Source organism: Maylandia zebra, linkage group LG23 (genome assembly GCF_041146795.1).
Source record: "Maylandia zebra isolate NMK-2024a linkage group LG23, Mzebra_GT3a, whole genome shotgun sequence".
NCBI lineage: Eukaryota > Metazoa > Chordata > Actinopteri > Cichliformes > Cichlidae > Maylandia > Maylandia zebra.
The window spans coordinates 38940388-38962250 of record NC_135188.1 but is presented as its reverse complement, the minus strand read 5'-3'; the positions used below and the strand labels follow the sequence as shown (position 1 = coordinate 38962250).

Here is a 21863-nt window from a genome sequence, read left to right as displayed (position 1 = left end):
ATCTCAGATATCCATGATGGCAGAGTCATACACACAAAAGCTGGTGCACAAATACACACAAGGGCCCATCCGATGTGTTTGGATAAATGTGCAGAGAGTGAAGCTATCCTTCTGCTGGAAGAGGCTTGAACAAACACACTTGCGTCACATCAGTCAGTGAACATTTTATTCTACTATTCAAGCTATTCCAAACCCTCCTCTCGAGCGTCTCTGGATATTCGCTCGCCGGAGAAAATCTCCTTAACGGCTGTTAGTCAAGAGCCGGTCCGAACCTCCCACGTCAGACAGAACTGTGTCAGCGACAAGCGGCAAGAAGACAAAGTAAGGTTTTGCTATGGTGGCTCTCTTGACGTATTATAGCACGCGTGGGGCTGCTGTTTTCTTCACGTACTGTCAGCTTCTATAAAAGAAGAATGTTTGAATTTGTGGGAAAGTCTTTCGAACACCCAAAAAAGAGAAAATATGTGATATCGTAGTGTTCATCGCTCTCATGTGTGGTTAAGAACCACCGCCAACCCTGTGACTTTGTATCTCCAATCTCAGCCCATGTGAGCATGCTGATGTCATGTCACTCTCCCAGCGTCCCATAATGACCCAGACGCTTCTACTGTGGCGCTATGGCAACAAGTGCAGGCTATTTCTGACTTTCCTGCAGCCACCAAATACATCACACAGCACAAATTTACAGAAATGTATTCAAATACAATTACCTTGTGAAGAATCACAGCACATTATTGGGTATAAGCTGCACTATTAGACAACATTAGCGCGTCCTATTATATGCTGACACATGCGTATAGACGATATCACAGAAACACACACGTCCCTGTTATTGTCCAGCGCAGCGGGCGAGCCGAGACACCATGGCAACTGTTGTGGCAAAAAACATTAAGGAGGCGTGGGAGGTGGAGGACAGCGTGTCTGCTGGTGTCCGCGTGCGTGCGTGTGTGCACGTGCGAATTAAGGTGGAGGAGCTGAAAGACAAAGTATCTGTTTGTGAGATAGCAGCCTTTATGATACAGAGAAGGATTATACTCTGCACTTGAACAAACAGGTTATGTTTTTGTCACGGATTTGAGCACTGCGTGACCGCTGCCGGTTAACATAAAATCAGAAAAACTGAAATAATAATAACTCCAATGTAAAACAACAGCGTAGAAAGTGCAGCGCACTGGCTAATCATTTGAGTCATACTTCTAAACAGATTGTGTAGGTAACTTGTGTGGACATCTCACTCTGTTTCATTATGTTTTCCCTTCTTCCCTGCAAACCTCAACTACATAATGCACATCAGAATTGATCAGTAATAATGTTTATTTTTTATAAGTAAAAATATCCATCATATCCTATGACCTACTTTGCTTCTCTTTCCTGTGCAATGGGAAGTTAATATTGAAATGACTCACTGCAGTAAGAGTAACTCTACTGTACATCTTTATTAAGGAACAGTGGTTTAGGGTAAATGAAATAAAATAAGTCAGTTAAACATCAGGGACACTGATCTGACAGTTAAATAACAGAAGAGGTTGTTAATCAGTTTCAGCTGCTTTGGTGTTAATGAAATTAACAACAATTCCACTAGAGAGGCAACACTGACACAACTCCAAAACAGGAATGGTTTTACAGGTAAAGGCCCTCCTCATCTTTTCTGACTGTTTTTTCACTAGTTTTACATTCAGCTGGGGTCAGTGTCACTGGTGGCAGCAGACGTTGTCAGACATGCAAACAAGCACCATTTCGTGTTGCTGCAATGAAATTTTAGCAAACTGGACTAGCGTACCACATCGTTTTTCACCCTCTGTAGGTTGAATCATTTCCATCAGTGTGAAATCTTTTCCCAGTACATATTGGTGCAGATATCCAGCATGATTTCTTCCCATTCACATTTGATTTGTTCAGTGTTGGGAAGGTTACTTTTAAAATGTATTCCACTACAGATTACAGAATACATGCCCCAAAATGTATTCTGTAACGTATTACAGAATATGTTACTCAATGAGAGTAATGTATTCTGAATACTTTGGATTACCTAATATATTATGATGGTTTTTTACAACTAATGAATGTCCTATTGCTGTGTGATTTATTACTATTGCTGAAAGCTACTCGCCATACCAGTAGCAACTAGATTTTTAAATCTTAATATAAAATGAGTAACAGTAGGGTGGACATTAGGTAAGGCTGCACTTTTTGCAGTGATCTCGTATAGAAAACTATTCAGTATATATAAAACAGGTCCGCGGCTCCGAACTGTAGTAAAGGGACCTCTGGCTAATACGTCGGGTTCGTGTCGGGCTTGTAGCTGAAAACTAGCTTTACTTTGTTGTCTGGGTCAACTTTACTAGCGAGAGACAGAGAGAGGCGTTGAAAGGCTGCTCCAACGGAACTTATTGTTTCAGAGGAAAACACGAACACAGTGTACAGTCGAGTCTTAATAGCTTACCTACAACTGGGCTCGTCAGGCACTCTTTTTGGCTGCAGTGGTTATTAAATGCTTCCAGCTCCCGTTTCTGCTCGGTGACAACTAGAGCTGGGCGATAGAACGACAACGATATGTATCGCGATATAACTTTTTCTCGATAGAAAAATTAACCTATCGCGATAGACCTCGCCGCTCTTGTCCTCTTAAAAAAACAAAAAAAAACAAAAAAAAAACAGCCAATCCAAATTAAGTAGCGCAGAGCCGAACCAATCACAGCCGCAGCGTCACGCCACGTGACTTGTTACGTACAGCACAAGTGCCAAGCCGCACATGTGTATTTGTTTGGGAAGCAGCCAGCCACCGTACCGCCCGGGTAATGGAGGAAATTAGTGTGCCGACTAGAAAAATCAACCGAGCGTGACCGAAGGTTACCGAAGAGAAAACAGATGATGGTTCCAATGCCGGAGAGATTGTCAAACGGAAGAGCCATAGAAGTTCCGTAGTGTGAAGGTATTTTGGCTATTTCAAGTCTTACAAAAAACAGAGTAGCGTGCACTGTAAATTGTGCCGAAAGCAAGTCTGGAAATACAATAAACTGGTGCATGCGCTACGTCCACACGTACCCGGGTATTTTTGAAAACGCAGATTTTTCTATGCGTTTGCACCTTTCGTCCACACGTAAACGGCGTTTTTGGTCACTGAAAACGAAGATTTTTAAAAACTCCGGCCAGGGTGGATATTTTTGAAAACTCCGTTTTTGCATTTACGTGTGGACTAGAAAAACGGAGAAAACGCAGCGTCAAAGGTGTGCGCATTTTTTGACGTCACACTGTGCGCCACGTTATTGTTTCGGTGAAATGAATTTCTACAATACTGTTACTGTTAATTCTACTCTCTGCAGTGTTTAAATGCTTACATATACACACAGTTACTGTCCCTCCACACATACCACTCGGTTCTGCTTCTATGCCCCAGCTTTGTTTACTTTTTCCCACCGAGGCTTCTAGACTTCTGATTGGCCAACATTTCTGCACGGTTAGGAATCTAGCGCCACCTGCTGCTTTGGCATGTTCATAGCAGCGTTTTCCTTCATTTCTGCCTTTACGTGTGGACGGGATTATTTTTTAAAACGAAAACGGAAAATCTCCGTTTTCAAAAATACCCGTGTACGTGTGGACGTAGCCTCAGTCTCTGACTGGAAGCGCTAATTCGTCATTCGGCTTTTGTCAGACTAAAGTAACTGTTAAAACTGTTTGAAAAGCTAAGCTATACAACAAGGAGAGATTGAGAATTTCCTTTTAGTTCTCAGTTTATTTGATATTGACAAAAGTTAGTCAATTTTGTCTGTTCTTCTGTAAAACAAACTAAGATTTATTTTTAGAATTAATATTTTGTTTCTAAGTGGAATTGACAATTTAGTCGTCTGTTTCGTTTGTTCTATTTTGAAACTTAAACGCTTTAGCGGCTGCCTTTTGTGTATTTTGCAATATTTGCCTTTATTTATCTGAAAAAGTCTCATGTTCCTTAAGTACATCTACCCTGTTGAACTTATTATGGGAAATAAATATTTAAATAAAAACAAGCTGCTGATTATTTCACATTTTACTTGTGAGCAACGGCACATTTAAATCTTACAAATATAGTTATTTGGCTTATATCGTGATAGATATCGTTATCGCCTGAAATGAAAAAAACATATCGTGATATGAAAAAATCTTATATCGCCCAGCTCTAGTGACAACTCGTACTTTTCCACTCTCTTTTTTCTCCCTCCCTCGCTCACAGACACATAACAGGTATGGCAGTCCATTCTCCCTGCAGCACGGACTGCACTGCCCATGAGTAGGGATGGGTATCGTTTAGGTTTTATCCGATACCGGTGCCAAAACGGTACTTTTGAAACGGTGCCGGTGCTTAAACGGTGCTCGAACCGGTGCTCGAACCGGTGCTTAAAGAATAAAGAACACAAACTTCGTCCAAAAACCTCTTGTGTTTTTATTTTCCCCAGTAATTTTTTTAAGCAAAATTATAACAAAGTTAGCCCTTTCTGTCAATAAAACATAACGTCTTTGGAACCAGTGCTTAAACAATTGAAAACAAACTTTGTCATGAAACCTGTGATGTTTAGCAGTTTTTTTGCAAGAAGATAATCATATTAGCCTTTTCTGGAGCTATACGGCATCGCTCTTGGCTGATGGCATGCCCAGCACAAGAGAAAACTCTTTCAGAAGGCGTTGATGAGGCTGGGACACACAAGTATTTTTCTGATAGGCCAGATAAATTGGGGAGTGTATCCCTCTTACTCCACCACCAGGCCACAGGGTCTTGTCCAGAGGTAATTCCTGGCAGTCTTTTGTATATTTGAAGCTCCTTATGTACCTGCTCTGTGATTGAGGGGACTCTACCCGCTTGAGAAGCAGCCTGTTGAAGCTCTCTGTCTTCATCCTCAAACAGCTTTTCTAAGGGTGACTTTTGGACCTTACTTAGCTGAAAAACAACAAAAAAAGATGTGTGAGGTTTGCAAAATAAATAAAGATCACTTTTAGAATGTAGTGGTTGTGTTAGAAAAAATCTGAAATTACATATTTTTCTGGCTTGTCCATGTCAGCATCATCCACCTCGCTGTGTGCTTTGGGGTCCTCAGTGGGAGGCTATGGACACACAGATAGTAAAAGAGCATTCCTTCAACATAGAAACTACATCATGATGCAAAAGGACAAGATTGTACACACACAATGAAAATACCTGCGCAACTGCTACTGTGGCATTTGCAACTGCTGCCTTCTCCAACCTGTCCCAGATGTCAGTAGCTGCCTCACCATCTAGCCTGCCTTTAAAACGTGGGTCCATCATCGTGGCCTCCTTCAGAAATTTCTGAAGGTTTTCATCCTTTAAGTAAAACAAGATATAACATAGGAGCTGATACTGAAAAAAGGTAACCCTATTTTCCATGCGCATTGACATTGTCTGCAAATACCTGATATCTTTTCTGCAGACTACCCCAGACTTTCTCTTTTATTGAAGAGGTGAAAACACTGTCTTCATCACATCGGCTGAAATGTGCCTCCAGCTTGGCCAGGATGGGGATGATTTGGCTGCATGTGGGTGACTTGTCACTTGAGACACACATGGTTGACGTGTACAGGACTTGCATGCACTTAATAAACTCCTCTGCCTTGATTAAATCAGTGTGCGTGAACCTTTCTAGTCTGTTGAAAAATTTTCACAATGTTAAAGGTAAATGACGTTATTTAGCTCTTGCAAGTGATGCTCATGTCATTCACTTACTTGTCCTTCTCCATAGGCTTCCTCAGCCGTTGATCCAGAGCAGCTGCTTGGATTGCATCAAACTGCTCCATAAATCTCTCCACCATTAGGAAGAGAGAATTCCAGCGCGTCTTAACGTCAAGAATTACATTATGCTCTGGCAAATCTAAAGCACAGATAGACACAAACATATTTTAAATTACTATAAAAAAGGTAATATGAATAACAATACTTCTTGATATGTAACTGCATGTGCTACTTACTCAGGATTCGCTGCTTTTCTCTGAGCACAGTTTTGCTCAAGGATGAACGTTTGAGCCACACCACAACTGAACGGATTTTGGCACACCAGCTGGAAACTGCAGGAATGTCATACACCTTTTGTGCGGCCAGGTTGAGGGTATGAGCAAAGCATCACACTTTTAAAAAGTCCAATTTTTTCAAAGCAACATCCATGTTGCAGGCATTATCTACAGTGGCAGCAATTATTTTCCCTCCCAAGTGAAATTGCTCCACAACGCTTGATATTTCTTTAGCGACAACTGGACCTGTTTGTGACTCATAAACTGCTTCAGTGCTGAGCACATTCTGCTTCATTTTGCCTTTGTAGATGTAGTGAACAGTCACTGTGAGGAAATGGTCCTGAGCAATACTGGTCCATCCATCACAGGTGATAGCGACCTTGTTAACCTGTGCCAAATTCTGGATGAGGTTTGTAGCGACTTCCACAGTCGCTAGAGGCCGGGGATGAAGCCTGCCTATTTGCCTGACGCGCTGTCAACTTTACGCAATAATGCGAGAGGTGGAATTGTTTGCTTGTTTATTAAAGTGCTTTGCGATTTTTACAGAGTAGTATCATCGGCTCCTGATTCAGACTCTTACAACGTCACAGGCTCTAATATAACGAAGCGAAACATGTTGTGCAGCGGTCAACAAAAACTACGGCTACCCAGCCCTCCTCTCTGTCAAAATCAAAACCAGTGAATGACAGACTGACAACGCCCATTTATGTCACCGCTAGCACCCACGTGACTCCCATAACAACCAAGCAAATAAAAACCCAGTGATCATCAGAATTCAATACATTCAATTAAGGCTCCTACACACCAGCCCCTAATTATTAGGATCCCTTCTAATAATTACCCATAATTAACCAAGTAGGAGACATAAAACATGCAGAGAAAAGTCAAGCATTTACTGTATTTCAATATTACCCGCAGGAATCCTATAGGTAATCTTAAAGTCTATCTTTAAAGAAAAAAAATGAGAGACATTTTATGTCCAAATACAATCCAAGTCTGATAATTGGACCCAGAAGTCTTTGACTGTGATCTGCCTCCAGCAGTAGACACAGTTTGGTAATAGGTCGATCCAGGCAACTAGTCTGAGTTTTAATCCGAACTTGACGAACGAATCCTCTTCGGTCAGGAAAAGTCTTTATCACACGTCCCATTGGCCAAGAGTTTCGAGGTGCCGAACTGTCCATGATAAGAACCAGATCTCCCACGATGAGGTTCCTTTTTACTCCAATCCATCGCTGACGTTCCTGTTGCTGTAGTAGGTATTCCTTCACCCATCTTTTCCAAAACAAGTCAGACATGTATTGGACTTGTTTCCATCTTCTGTGTGTGTACATATCAGTGGAATGGAATACTCCTGGTGGTAATATCGGTGAGGTCTTTAACAGAAGAAGATGATTAGGGGTCAAAGCTTCCAGGTCGTTAGGATCCATTGAGGCTTTGGTAATTGGGCGGCTGTTAATGATGGCTTCAACCTCACAAAGTACAGTATGAAGACCTTCTTCATCCAGGTTTTGTACTTTCATTATGGAATTAAGTACTTTGCGAACCAGTCTTATCAGTCGCTCCCAGGTTCCTCCGTGATGTGAACCTCCAGGTAGAAAAATGTTTAAACAAGCGAGTAACAGAATTTTCTCCAGCTTGTTCAACACTCACTGTGGCAACTGTTTTTACCTCAGGATCATCAGATGCAAGCAGACTGATGTCATCTGGGTAGACAGGCCATTCACTCCTAGATTGTAGAAGATACTGAGGCCCAGACAACCATTTTGTATTCTTCATAAAAACATCGACTTTCACTCCTCTTGAGGCCATATCTGCTGGATTACTGGCAGTGTCCACATATCTCCATTGCGAGGAAGATGAAACTCTTAAGATTTGTGAAACTCGGTTGGCCACAAAAACCTTGAATCTTGAAGTTTCACTCCTGATGTATTTAAGAACAGAAGCACTATCTGTCCAAAACACAGAATCCAGAAGTTCCATCTGCAGCTCTTTCCTCCAGAGTACATCCAATCGACTGGCCATGGTTGCTGTAATGAGCTCCATCCTCGGGATGGTAAAGGATTTAAGAGGAGCAACACAAGCCTTTCCCATAACAAACGCACAGTGTCGTTCTGAACAGATGTTTTCAATCAGCAGGTAGGTCACTGTGCCATACCCATCCTCACTGGCATCACAGAAATGGTGCAACTGAGCACTCGTGATTTCTCCAAATCCATCAGGTTTCAGACAACGACTCACTTCAAACTTGCTCAATAGCTGGAGCTGCTGGAGCCATGTTAACCATCTTTTGGAAAACAGCTCTGGTACGTTATCGTCCCAGCCGATTCCTTCCTGGCATAGATCTCTTAGGATTTTCTTAGCAGTTAAGACCACAGGACTTAGCATTCCAAGAGGATCATAGATAGAACTGACAATTGAAAGGATTCCTCTTCTGGTGAGCGGTCTGTCCTTGAGCACAATCTTGAACTTAAAAGAGTCTGATTTTATACACCACTCCACGCCCAAAACTCGCTTGATCATTGAGGAATCCAATTCCATGTTCAACTCTTTCATTCCTGTGGCTCTATGACTTTCAGGAATTGATTCCAGCACTGCAGGCTTGTTGGTGATCCACTTTTTGAGCAGAAATCCTCCTTTGGCACACAAAGAAACCAACTCGTGGTACATTAACACTGCTTCCTCATCAGTTTCAACGGACACAAGACAATCGTCCACATAAAAACAGTGCAACAACTTCTTCACAGCTTCCTCACTGTAGAGATGTCCGAAGTCATCCGCACACTTTCTGAGTGCAAAGTTGGCACAACTTGGTGACGAAGTTGCCCCGAAGAGATGTACATTCATCCTGTATTCAGATGTTGGTTGTTCCAGATCACCTTTAGGCCACCAGAGAAATCTCAATAGATCTTTATCTTCAGCTGGAATCATGACTTGATGGAACATGGATTCAATATCTCCCATAACTACAACTGGCTCCTTCCTGAATCTTGTGATCACTCCTATTAAAGAGCTTGTAAGATCAGGTCCTTGTAAGAGTTGGGAGTTTAAACATGTTCCCTGATAACTCATTCCACAGTCAAACACAACTCTGAGTTTCTTCTTGGTCGGATGGTAAACACCATGGTGTGGTATATACCACAGCTTGCCATCATTGCGATTCATCTCCTCTTCCGGGACCTTTTCAGCATAACCTTTAGCCAGAAGCTCATTCATGAAGACTTTGTACTCAGTATGAAACACTGTGTCTCTCTCAAATCTCTTTTGTAGAAAGCGCAGACGTTGTTGAACAACTTTCTTATTGTTTGGCATACTGATACTGGCATTCCGAAAAGGTAATGCTATCTGGATATGACCACCCACATATTTGGCAGAGTTAGTCACTATTTCCAGAAATCTCTGATCCTCTCTTGACAATCCAACCTGCTCATCAACTTTGCTCTCAGGAAAGTCATTCTTGAACTGTTGCTGCCAAAGCTCCTCCAGCGTGACAACAGAAATTCTGTTGACTGTAACTTGTGGATGCTTCTGATCACCTGTAGCTTCACAGTTTCCTGAAAGTGGTCCATTGATGGTCCAGCCAAGCCTTGTCCTTACGGCATACGGTCCTCCATCAACACTACACACCACTTCCAGAGGTTCCAAGGCTTTGGGAATGTTCGTTCCAATCAGAAGTTCGATTCCTGCATTTATTTGAGGCAAGGTTATGTGTTTTAAATGTGCCCATCATTCAATATCTCCTGGTGTTGTAATATTTCCTTTATGTACAGGCATGGACTCCTGTGTGTACACTTTTGGCAGTTCCAGAAATTCGTCACCACAAAGAGCGGCAACCTCCAGTCCTGATAAAGTGTTGCTGCTCACAATTCTTTCCTGGCCCATGGTTCTGAGGAGGATGTTTCCTTTCCTTCCCTCAAGGTGAAGTCTGCGCATCAGACTCTCAGTGCAGAAAACTGCTGTGCTCCCTTGGTCCAAAAAAGCATATGTTGTAATAATGTTGCTTCCTTTCTTTGACTTTACTTGGACAGGCACAATGGGCAGTTTACAGTCCTGGTCTCCAGCCCCTGTAAGACCACTCGACACCAGTGTGTTCACATGCGGTTGCATGTTCCTGTCAGTCTTTTCAGAAGGTGAACTTTCTTTGTGCAGGATGGTGGGATGTTTCCGGCTGCATTTTGAACAGGAAATCCTCTTACGGCAGTCTTTACTGATGTGTCCTATACACAAGCAGCCAAAACAGATGCCATTTTCCTTTAAGAAGGTTATCTTCTTCTCATGAGCCATTTTTCCCAACTGTGCACAGACGTCCAACATGTGTCTTCCTCCACAACAAATACAGACGTTCCTTCCAACCTGATTATTTTTCATTTCCATTTCCGCAGGCTTAGGTGTACTCTCCACAACTTGCATAGTGGTGGCAAAGCTTGTTCCTTTATTTCCAGGTCTGCCTTGATACTTGGCTTTACTCATTCCTTTTGTTGGTAAAGAAAGCGGAGAATCTTGTATATTACCGAATACAGGATCAGTTAATATTCTTATTTGCTTCTCCAAAAAGTCTGCAATATCCATAAATTTGGCTCTTCTTTTATGCCTTTCTTGCAGGTCACAAACATGGCTTCTCCATTTGTCCCTAAATTTATACGGCAATTTTTTAATAATGTTCACCATATTAGAAGGCATGTCCAAATCACTCAGATGCTGCACCACCTCCATTGCATTACAGCATCCCCTGAGGAACAAACTGTAGTTCTGAAGAGCTTTTACTTCCTCTGTTTTAATTGATGGCCATGAAAGTGCCTTGTCCAGATATGCAGCTGCGACCTTCTGTTCATCACCATAGTGCTCCTTTAACAGTGATTTTGCCTTGCGATAACCATGATCTGAGTTCATTTGTTGACCGCTTCTCACCAATTCCTTTGCATGGCCTCTTGTGTACTGTTCCAAAAAATATAAACGATCGCTGTTATTTTTCGTATTGCACTCAACTGCATTCTCAAATGCTTTAATAAATGAATAATATTGAAGTGGATCTCCATCAAAATGAGGTATTTCTCTCTTTGGTAAAGAGAAGAGGCTTTGTTGTTGGATTAAGAGTGTTGTTATTTCATTTTGTTTAGTCATTATTCCAATAACATCATTTTGTGGTTCCGGTTCCACCATACCATTTGTATAACAGTCATTTTGTCCATTTGCATCAGATGGGTTTGAAGGAATAACTGAATATTGTCGAGGATGCTTATTTTGAGAAGATTCAGTCAGCACGGCTTGTTGCATGACACATTCCTGGGTTTTATCTTTTCTCCTGTTTTGAGTTTCAGCATTAGTCAATGAATTTTGTTTTGCAGAAATGTGAGGTATAAATTCCAATGCATCAACATTAAGGGTTTGTTTAGATCTTTCATGGAAAATGTATGAATTCATTCCATCTGAAACTTTTAAAGATCCTTTTTTGCTTGTTATACTTTGAGCTTTAAGGACATTTATTGTAGCCATTTTTTCAGCAATTTCAGTGTCCAATTTTAGCCTTTCCTTTCTTTTACGAAGACGTTCCTCCTCTTCTTCCAGTACATGTTTCTCATCCAATAATTTCTGCTTTATCATTAAAGCTGCCAACTCTGCCTCAGCTTTCATACGAACAGATGAAGTTGAAGATCCTGATGAAGAAGTTTTGTCGCTTTCAACATTTGAAACACTATCACTTGGCTTGATATCATCCTCCACTTCTGTCTCAGTATTTGATGCAACATTGTTTTCCAACAAATTGATTTGCTTTGGACGAACAGCAGGATTTTGTTCTCTTTGATTTATCCAGTTCTGAATTTCATTTAAAAACACATTGGTGTATTTCATGATACTTGAAAACCATTCCTCTTGTTTTATTACTTCCTCCTCTGGCACCAAAGACGACACCTCAACATGTGAACTTGAAGCCTTTTCACACAGTGCCTTTAAATCCACCAAATACTGCTTAATTTGAGAAAGATTTTCATTGTGTTGCATGAGCGCTTTCATTTTTTGTATTAGTCCTTTCATTTTATTGACATAAATTTTGCATTCATTTTGTAATTTTTCGATTTTATTCAACAATGCCTTTCCAGTCATTTTTCTTTCTCTCTTTTCTCCCAAATGATTAGAGGAACAATCATCACCACCTGCTTGACTCATGATTTTTTTTAATTTATTTATTTTAATCTTCAGTGATCATCCATTAAAATATATCCACTGGAAGCCACAATAGACTTTGACCATAAAATCCTTTCAACGTAACGGCACTTTAATTGTCCATTTGAACGTCATCCAAGCAGCATAATTAATAAGACGCAGCGCAGACATCATTCCAAGGGCGCAGCCAAAAACGTTGCACATTTAACCAACATTCATTCCATTCAGTGTCTCCTCTTGAACATCTCAGCGCTAATGCAATGTGGCTTCCTTTTCCACAACCAGACATGCACAGGTATTCTTACCTGCGCTCCTCAGAATTGCGTCAGGTGTGTCGGTGCTGCTGGGCTCACTCATTCAGATCCGCTGCACTTACTTGGCGTCTTTCAGGTTCCTTGATCTGATTTCTTTTGATCCTGCTTGCGGCTTGCTTCTCCAGAATGCCGTTTTTTGTTGACTAAAGATGTAGCGACTTCCACAGTCGCTAGAGGCCGGGGATGAAGCCTGCCTATTTGCCTGACGCGCTGTCAACTTTACGCAATAATGCGAGAGGTGGAATTGTTTGCTTGTTTATTAAAGTGCTTTGCGAATTTTACAGAGTAGTATCATCGGCTCCTGATTCAGACTCTTACAACGTCACAGGCTCTAATATAACGAAGCGAAACATGTTGTGCAGCGGTCAACAAAAACTACGGCTACCCAGCCCTCCTCTCTGTCAAAATCAAAACCAGTGAATGACAGACTGACAACGCCCATTTATGTCACCGCTAGCACCCACGTGACTCCCATAACAACCAAGCAAATAAAAACCCAGTGATCATCAGAATTCAATACATTCAATTATGGCTCCTACAAGGTTGCTTTTCTCCACACAATACCAAGCAGGTATAAGTGTGTTGGATAGATCATCCCTGGATGGGGGCTGATACCTCGGATTAAGGGCAGAGGACATCTCCCTGAATTGAAGAAAAATAACAAAACAAAAAAGAAAAAGAAACATATAGCTCACCTTTTATTCAAATATAGTTTACTTATAATATTTAGAGAAGACTTACAAAGCTAAGCAGCTATGAACATATTAACCTTTACAGTATTATGCAGTCTATTTTTTATGTCAGAGTAATACAACATTTTTCACCTGAATGATGGTGACTCCACCGTTGAAAATGGATGGAGATCTTTGACTATAAATTTTGTCACTGCCCTGTGAATTTCGTCCACTTTTTCTTTCGTCATTTTAGCCTTTTTGGCCAGGATGAAGGGAGTATCTGCCATCAAACAAGAAGACAGCCGCATGTAACTACGACGGTGTTTGCTAGTTCACCTTACATGCATTAATGTAATAACGTGGTTAGCCTACTCAACTTAAATTACACACGAACAACATTAAGATACTCACCCAGAGAAGAATGGGTGCTGCTGCCATCATCATCATCATCAGTTATCATTTCCGCTACACTGGCGGCAGGGCTAGGGGCCGGACTCTCCTCTTCGGGTTCTTGGATGTTGCTAACTCCGAGAACAGGCACCGCAGCAGATGTGCTAGGTGTGCTGTCTTGCTGCAAGTTATCAAATGCGGTGCATTTCTCGGCTTTTAAAAAAACGCTATGCGACACCATGTGTTTCATTAGATTTGAGGTGTTACCTCCTTTGCACATTATTACCTTTAAGCACTTGTTGCAGGCTGCTGAGTTTATATCTTTTGCTGTGAAATACAGCCACACTCTTGAGCGCTTCGCCTTCGGCATTTTAGCTCCGCTCTAAAGAAAAAACCGTACATACCTGGGCCCGCCTACTATCCTGGGAAAGGAAGTGATTGGCTAGATTTCTCAGGGAAAAAAAGCACCGAAATGAAGCACCGAATTGTGCGCTGCTTTTCGGTCTGGTTACTACCGTTTATGTCAGAACCGGTTCCACAATGGCACCGGACACCGGTACCCATCCCTACCCATGAGGCTACATTCTTTAGGGCATAGGTGTCAAACTCTGGCCCGTGGGCCAAATTTGGCCCGCAGCCTAATTACATTTGGCCCGCGAAGCCATACCAAATTACTATTAGAGCTGGCCTACTGGTATTATACAGCTAATATTAGTGATGGGTCGTTCGCGAACGAAATGGCTCTTAGAGCCGGCTCTTTGACGTGAACGACGCGAGCCGGCTGCTTATCGCGAGCCATCACGTGGGTTTTTTTTTTTTTTTCTTTCTCTCAGCCTCTCTCTCTCTCGCACTTTTTTTCCGTTTCACTCTGCACGCAAGCCTTGTGCTTTACGCTGGGCAGAGGGGGGAGGGGCGGTAGTTACACTCAGTAGCACAGGAACAGAGCCAGAGAGAGAGAAAGAGAGGCAGGGACAACAACATTAGAAAGGTATAGTAATCATCCACAACTATTTTCGGTTGCAGATGATAAAGGATTGAGAAAGTTTATTCATGCAGGTCCATATGACAGAGAATATGCATGTTCTTTTAGTTTTCATATTATAATTTATATTTAATTGTGTTGTGGTTTGCAGTGTTTTGTGTTCTTTTCACTTTAAATTTGTGAAAGGAAAAAGCTGAAAATTTAAATAGTTAAAAGTTGAAATGTGAATAGTTGATTTTTGTATTATATGATTTATTTATTACATTTTATGTGGAGTGAATAAATAAAAGTATATTTACGGTGGCCCCTAGAGACAAAGCACATACAAACTGCAAAATAATGTACGAACTCTGAAGCATGTACAAACTCCAAAACACGTAAAAACACGTACAAACTCCAAAACACGTAAAAACTCCAAAACACGTAAAACCACGTACAAACTCCGAAGCACGTAAAAACTCAGAAGCATATAAAAACTCAGAAGCACATAAAAACTCAAAACACGTACAAAAGACAACAGAAGTGCTCCAGGATGCTGGGCGCAGTGTTGAGCCTTTGTTATCTTGTGGCTACACAAGCCAGCAAGTACCAACGACCGGATTTGGTGTGTGGTAATCAGAATCAGAAAGGGGTTTATTGCCAAATGTTGAGCAGGTTTACAACATTAGGAAATTGCTGCGGTGCTTCAGTGCAAACATAGTGTCATAAATAGCACTTAAATAGACATGAAAAAATAAAAGTAGGGATAAGAATTAAAAGTGCTACGTAGAAAATAACAGGTAATAACAGGTAAATGAACTTTTTTTTAAAATTATTTGAATATATATATGAGTGCCTGTGTATAAATACACAAACAAATACACACATGGTTTCAATTGTGTAATTTAAGTGATCTAGTAGCTCTGCTTTGGAAGTTCAGTTAATGCTAGAAATGTGTTTTGGAGTTTGTACGTGTTTTGTCTCTAGGGGCCACCGCATATATTTATATATAAACATATATAAATAAAACCACTTGTTTTTACGTTAGTAATTCCTTTTGTGCATAATTTTATATTATTGTTAATAATAAATTAATTAAAGCAACAAAACAACCTGAAGAGCCGGTTCGGAGCCGAAAGAGCCGGCTCTTTTTAGTGAGCCGAACCGAAAGAGCCGGATCTCTAAAAAGAGCCGGAAATCCCATCACTAGCTAATATATATATTGTTTAGTATTAAGCTTTGCTTGTTCCATATTTTTACAGTTTTTCATATAGTTTTTCAGCAAAACGTGTTTGAATCCATAAGAAAAGATTCATTCTTATATCTGGAGGAATAAATATATTTCAATAAATATTAACGTTAGCCCGCGACTTTGTTCCAGTTTTGAATTTTGGCCCACTCTGTATTTGAGTTTGACACCCCTGCTTTAGGGCGATGCCTGTAACACTCTGCTATTGCCTTCATATTAAATCATTGTAAAAAAAACTTTTTCACGTCATTATGAGACGCGAGATTGAGACACGGGCATTTGAGCCTCTTAATGTGTGTTTTGTTTGGGTTTCCACCGGCGTGGAATTACCAAAAATAGAGCGAGCATAGCCTAACATATGAAACAGGAAAAAACCGCAGTGTAATCCATTTATTTCAACAAAGTAACTGTATTCTAAATACCACCTTTTTAAACGGTAACTGTAATGGAGTACAGATACTCATATTTTGTATTTTAAATACGTAACGGCGGTACATGTACTCCGTTACTCTCCAACACTGGATTTGTTTTCAAAGTGTTCCTTTTATTTTTTTTGACAGTGTACATATGTAGTATGACTCTGTTTTTTACTCCTTGCACAGGGACTATGGATGAAAATTAGGAATATGTCCTCAAATCTTACATTGCTACACAATCTTACAAGGTCGACTGAAATCCTGATTGAGTTCCATGAACCCGCGTAACACTGAAAGGTGAACTGAATGGAAGAGTGTTTTCATCTAAAGAATGTGACACTCAGAGGAGTGAGAGCAGAGCCAAAAACAACATTAAATCATGTCGACATGGCCACTGCTGGTTCAGACAATGCAGATGCCGGTAGTACTAAGACAACCCTCAGATGAGATTCTGACAGAAATGAAATCCATAAGCCTTCCATAATCCGTAAGAAATTTCACCACCACTTAGCAGCACTCTTGGTCATTTATTTTGAAGTATTATTGAAATTTAATTTCAGTGATCACCAGGACATGAAAATAGTTTTTATACGTTGACCAGCCAATAAATCTGAAACCTCACATTGAGTTGCAGCATCTGAAATTCTCTGTACTTAATCTGTGAGTGATTCATGATTCACGATGAACAACAAATCATTACAAAAGCTCATTACGCCGAGTAAACCACCACAAACGTTCCTGTGGGGCTGTTTTACATTTGTTAACTGATCTGGGTTTTTTTAATAGTTGCACTGCTTTATGACACATTTTGAGTGTGGTGGTAAAGTACTAAGAACACATGCAGTTTTTTGTTTTTCTTCTGCCTGCAGCGGTTAATTTCGTTCAAGAAGCGACGATGATTGGAGGCCATATGAGTTATTTTCTGAATTTAAGTCTAAGATGTTTAAAGGGAAAAGTTAGCCTGTCAGCTATAAATGTGGGCCAGTTTAATTTAATCTGGGGAAAATGAAGTTCAAAGTACTGGAACTGCATGCAGCATCTCTGCAATGTACCCTGCTATTACAGAGAACTCATAAACTGCACAGTTAGATACACAAGAAAAAATTGTATATATATATATGTGTACTCAAAACCATCCACCTTTTCTTTAAGTGTCTGAAAATTAAATGCACACTGACTATCTATTTTAAATACACTCCTATGATTTATGATTAATATTATTATCTTCAGTACCAAGGCCCTAATCAAATTATTTGTCTCTGGACACAATATTTATGGTATTTTCCCAACATCAATTTCCCACCATTATTTGTGCCTCTTAACACTATTTTTCATCTGTTCCCTTTCATATGTACTGATTAGTGTCCATGTACGTGACTTTTAAAGGATGAACAAAGCATTGTTTTGATGTTTGAGTAGGTGGTGGTGGAGCAAATCATTTCGCCGCTCATACATATCCTAGATTTTCACACTTCGTTTAAGCTATTTTTTAATATTTACTAATGAAAAACATGTTTCTTGGTTCGGTACCACCTCGTCCACCTAACTACCTGGTTAGGCAAGGTTATAAAAGCTACCTTGTTGGGGGCAGGGGGGCATGACTTGATTAGGGTCTTCTACTTTTGGTTGCTCCCTTTAGCCTATCATTCTGTCACAAATCATGCCTGATTCCTCTTCTCTCCCATGCATACCTCAACTTCTCCAGTCTTTCTTCAAACTTCTCCCTACTTTCACTGCAGATCATCAGTCAGCCAGTTCACCTAAATCAAGGTTGATTAGGATGAGACATTAAAACTGAAGTGTTAGTTTTACAAAAATACATTTTGTAGCTCTTTTCTTGGTTGCCATGCTGAAATATACCCACTTTATCTGGACAAAATAGGTACTGCTTACAAGAAACAGACTAATAAAAATGTGACTGCAAACAAATATATATTGCTTTTTTGTGACTGCTTCATGATTTGCTATGAAACTGGGCTCTGTCCCTGACACTGTTTTATATCTACTGGACTTCTGTCATAGTTCTAGCTTGATCATTTTTCTAAGGTGATTTCAGCTATTTTTGGCATTGATCCCTGATGAATGAATTTGAGGATTCAAAGATAACAAAAAATAATGTATGTATGCCTTTAAAGCACCTGACTCGCATATAGACAACCTAACCAGTATTACTTATAGATGCACAGAGAGCAAGCTGTCAACCAAGTGACACAAACACGCTGACAGAGCAGCAGGTAGAAAGCTGGACAGATGGATGGAAGGTTGGAAGGTCACATCAAGAGAGAGACAGACACAGATAAACATGTACAGAGATGTGCTGACAGACTGAGACAGAGAACATACTTCACCAAGAAGAAAAACTGATTTATTTTGTCAGTGTGGTGACGCCACTGAAAGCTGGGCAATTACAACACCCAGGCTTAGAGGAATGCATATGACTTGAACAGCACATGCCATGCACACATTCAAAAAATAGAAACCTGTGCTGAAATCAGTGTGTGCGCACTCTGATATGTAAGCATGCTTTGATATCAAGATGTAAAAAGGTTTTGCAGGAGTTTTATTTGCTTAAAGCCAAACTTAAAGTGTATGATAATCACAAATGAACATATGTTTGCTTCTCCTACTTAAATCTTTTGTGAATGGCACTATTAGAGGTCAAGCGCTGGCCTTAAATCAAAATTTCTGAGGCTGATACGCATGTAGTAACCCACTCAGGCCATTTACTTTCTGACAGAATCAACAATGGCTGGTTTGCAAAAGAGAACATTTTAACTGGAGCAAGACCAAAAACACACTGGCCATCTGTAATTGTTTGGATATTTTTAATCTGTTTTCTAATAAAGAAGATTAACATGTAGATGTCGACACATGTGCAATCCCCGGCATGTTTGGATAATTATTCATGTGGTGTGCATCAAACCAACAACTGGAAATGTCCCAGTAAAAAACAACAACAACCCAAAAGCATCTGTTTCAAGGAGGGAATGCTGACATGTGATAGTGAGAGCCTGTGTTTGGAGAGCTTGGTGTAATAAGAGGAACTATGAGTCAAACAGCATTAAGAAAGAATACAGAGGCTTGGAATGTGTGCAAAAGCTAAATCTGAACCCACCACTTAATTTAAATCAATCAGTCATCAGTAGCTACCAAAACAAATGATGTGAGATTACTCAGACCTAATTTATGTACACAGTAGATTGCTTGTCTTATGTTTCCACCCAGATGATATTGTTTCGTTGACAGTCTAATAATAATTTACAAAGAAGTTTTCATTATATTATGGTGGGGGTTTTTTTTCAATTTGAAGAGTGTTTAATGGGCAAAAAAACCTGTAAGTGAAATCACTATCTAACCTTTGTATTGTCCCTGTATTACACTAAGTATAGCATACTTTTAATTCAATTCAGTTTTATTTATATAGCACCAACTCACAACAACAGTTGCCTGAAGGTGCTTTATGATGTAAAGACCCTACAATAATACAAAGGAAACACAGAAAACCCCAACCATCATATGACCCCTTTTGAGCAAGCACTTTGGCGACAGTGGGAAGGAAAAACTCTCCTTTAACAGGAAGAAACCTACAGTAGAACCAGGCTCAGGGATATTAACACCAAAATAGTTCAGGTATGTGCCTTTGAAGAAACAGTGCCAGTTGTATCCCTCTGCCTTACATCTCTGTTTTGCTGCCTGCCAGTCAAGCTAGTCCAAAGTAGAGATGGCACAATACCACTTTTTTATGTCTGATACTGATACCGATATCATAAATTTGGATATCTGCCGATACCGATATGAATCCGATATAGTGTTTTTAATCAACAAAACTGTTTTTTTTAAATATCTTGCTGCATTTTATATAAAGTTCATACTCAAGTTTAAAACAACAACTACACTAAAGCTATTCTGTTATACCTGTATACAAAAAAAAAAAATTTCATAGTTCAGCAATACTGATCAATCTAATAAACTTAAACCTACACCATCCTCCCTATTCTGGTATTTTAAAGAGTACTTAGCGTAAATATTAAGCAACCTAACTAATAGGGTTCCAACTCCCAGCAACAACAAAAATAAATAAATAAAAAATAGGGAACCACCCCTCACGCGCCACCTCATGATGCTTAATCGACGTAATCAACCTTAATTTGATGCAGTGTGAAAAAAAATGCACAGAAATCAATTATTTTTCAAGAAATATTAAATAGATTCAACATCTTTCTTCAACAAAATTGCAGACTGCACAGATGGTACCTTCCCAAAGGAAAAAGTACTATAGCTTACTAGGGTATATTAGACTTAATAGTCACTATATACAGTAATGGACTTCTATATATTTTACATCAAATTAAAACTTTGGGTGTCAGATAATTATTTATTAAAAGCTAGACATTTTAAATGAGAAAAAAAAAAGAAAAATATGTCTTTGTGCCCCCTTTTCCCTGTTCATGCCCTATCGGCCCCCCCTGGCTAAACTTTGTTAGATCTGCCCCTGCACAGTTACCAGCCGTCAGCTGCATAGAAAAAAGATCCTCGAGTAGAAAGTAATAATAAATAAATTCTAACAACAGCTTATCAAGCTTAAACGTGCTGCTGTTGTTTATCCACTGGTTTCCTCTTTCTGGTGCAAAGTGGGCCAAAAATAAACAAGAGAGACGGAGTCACGACAGAAAAGCCGATCAGCTGATCATTAAGCAGTTTCATGATTGAAGTAGCAGCAAGAAGAGGCAGTCGCTCCATATATCGTTTGTTAAGCTTAACGCAGGAATGCTTTACAAACATTCAGAGATGGACTTACACACTTGCTTTACTTCTCTCGGGATAACTTTGTCGGAGATGAAATGCCGGGTTGCTAGCGAAGCTCCAAATGCTATCCAGACCACCGACAGGTCCCGCATGCCACAGCCGCTCTATCACGTGATGCATACTGCTCCGACGTGCTAACGTTCTGAGGCGAGTTACGGCGTGTTGCAAGTTTTGTGAGGTGCTTTCGTGATATTTAACGGATCGGATTACATTTTTTATTTTTCTCCGATATCCGATCCAGTAATTTAGGTCAGTATCGGACCGATACCGATACGTAATATCGGATCAGTCCATCTCTAGTCCAAAGTAGACGAACATACACCTCAATTAAGGCCCTTCAAATGTCCACATGCCTTTCAATCTTCAAATGCGCTTGTTCTGCCAGAGGTTTCTTCATGTTAAAGGAGAGTTTTTCCTCCCCCACTGTTGCCAAGTACTTGCAGATATGGAGCAACTGAGGTAGTGTTATATCTCTGAGGCTGTTGGGTTCACTATTGTGAACCGGAACTATATAAGAAATAACTGAATTAAATAAGTGGACTGAATTTAAAGGATCACCACTATTCCACTCAGTCCAGTCTAATGGCAAATTGTTAAAAAACGTGGAAAATTTGTCTCTTCAGCCCTTCGTCCTTTTAACCTCTCAGTGCTGAAATGCTAATGGGGTATTGTTGGGACACTGCTGGACACCCAACTTTATGAATATGATAGCTCGAGAACAAGCCAATGGAGGAAATCATGTCGCAGGTCATTTCAATAGATACACCATAAGTTCATCGATGACTTTGACTATCAGTCAAGTTTTCCAGAAATCTTGTGCAATAATTGTGACCTAGGTTTTTAAAATTGACACTGTGGCAGACCACCAGGTGGCTCCACTCTCACCCAGGGTGAAGGGAA

General features: G+C 40.2%; 2 protein-coding genes across 3 annotated transcripts in view; one reads left to right on the top strand and one right to left on the bottom strand.

The window, feature by feature from the left end:
• Nucleotides 1-21863, top strand: part of LOC101466894 (rho GTPase-activating protein 6) — a 140798-nt gene that overhangs the window by 45172 nt on the left and 73763 nt on the right. The gene's annotated exons all lie outside the window — the stretch shown is intronic.
• On the bottom strand, nucleotides 4403-5834 carry LOC143415009 (zinc finger BED domain-containing protein 4-like). The gene is made up of 5 exons (XM_076880296.1): nucleotides 5711-5834; nucleotides 5400-5631; nucleotides 5168-5311; nucleotides 5005-5073; nucleotides 4403-4909 (listed from the first exon to the last, which is right to left on the bottom strand). Exons 1-5 carry the CDS (start codon nucleotides 5794-5796, stop codon nucleotides 4547-4549), a joined length of 894 nt encoding a protein of 297 aa, XP_076736411.1. The 5' UTR covers nucleotides 5797-5834; the 3' UTR covers nucleotides 4403-4546.

Excerpts from the sequence above, each read along its gene's own strand:
- LOC143415009 (XM_076880296.1), bottom strand. The coding sequence starts at position 5,796 with ATGGTGGAGAGATTTATGGAGCAGTTTGATGCAATCCAAGCAGCTGCT. Across the intron at positions 5,074-5,167 it reads CCACAGTAGCAGTTGCGCAG|CCTCCCACTGAGGACCCCAA; the intron begins GTATTTTCATTG and ends GTGTGTCCATAG. Across the intron at positions 4,910-5,004 it reads TGGACAAGCCAGAAAAATAT|CTAAGTAAGGTCCAAAAGTC; the intron begins GTAATTTCAGAT and ends GTTGTTTTTCAG.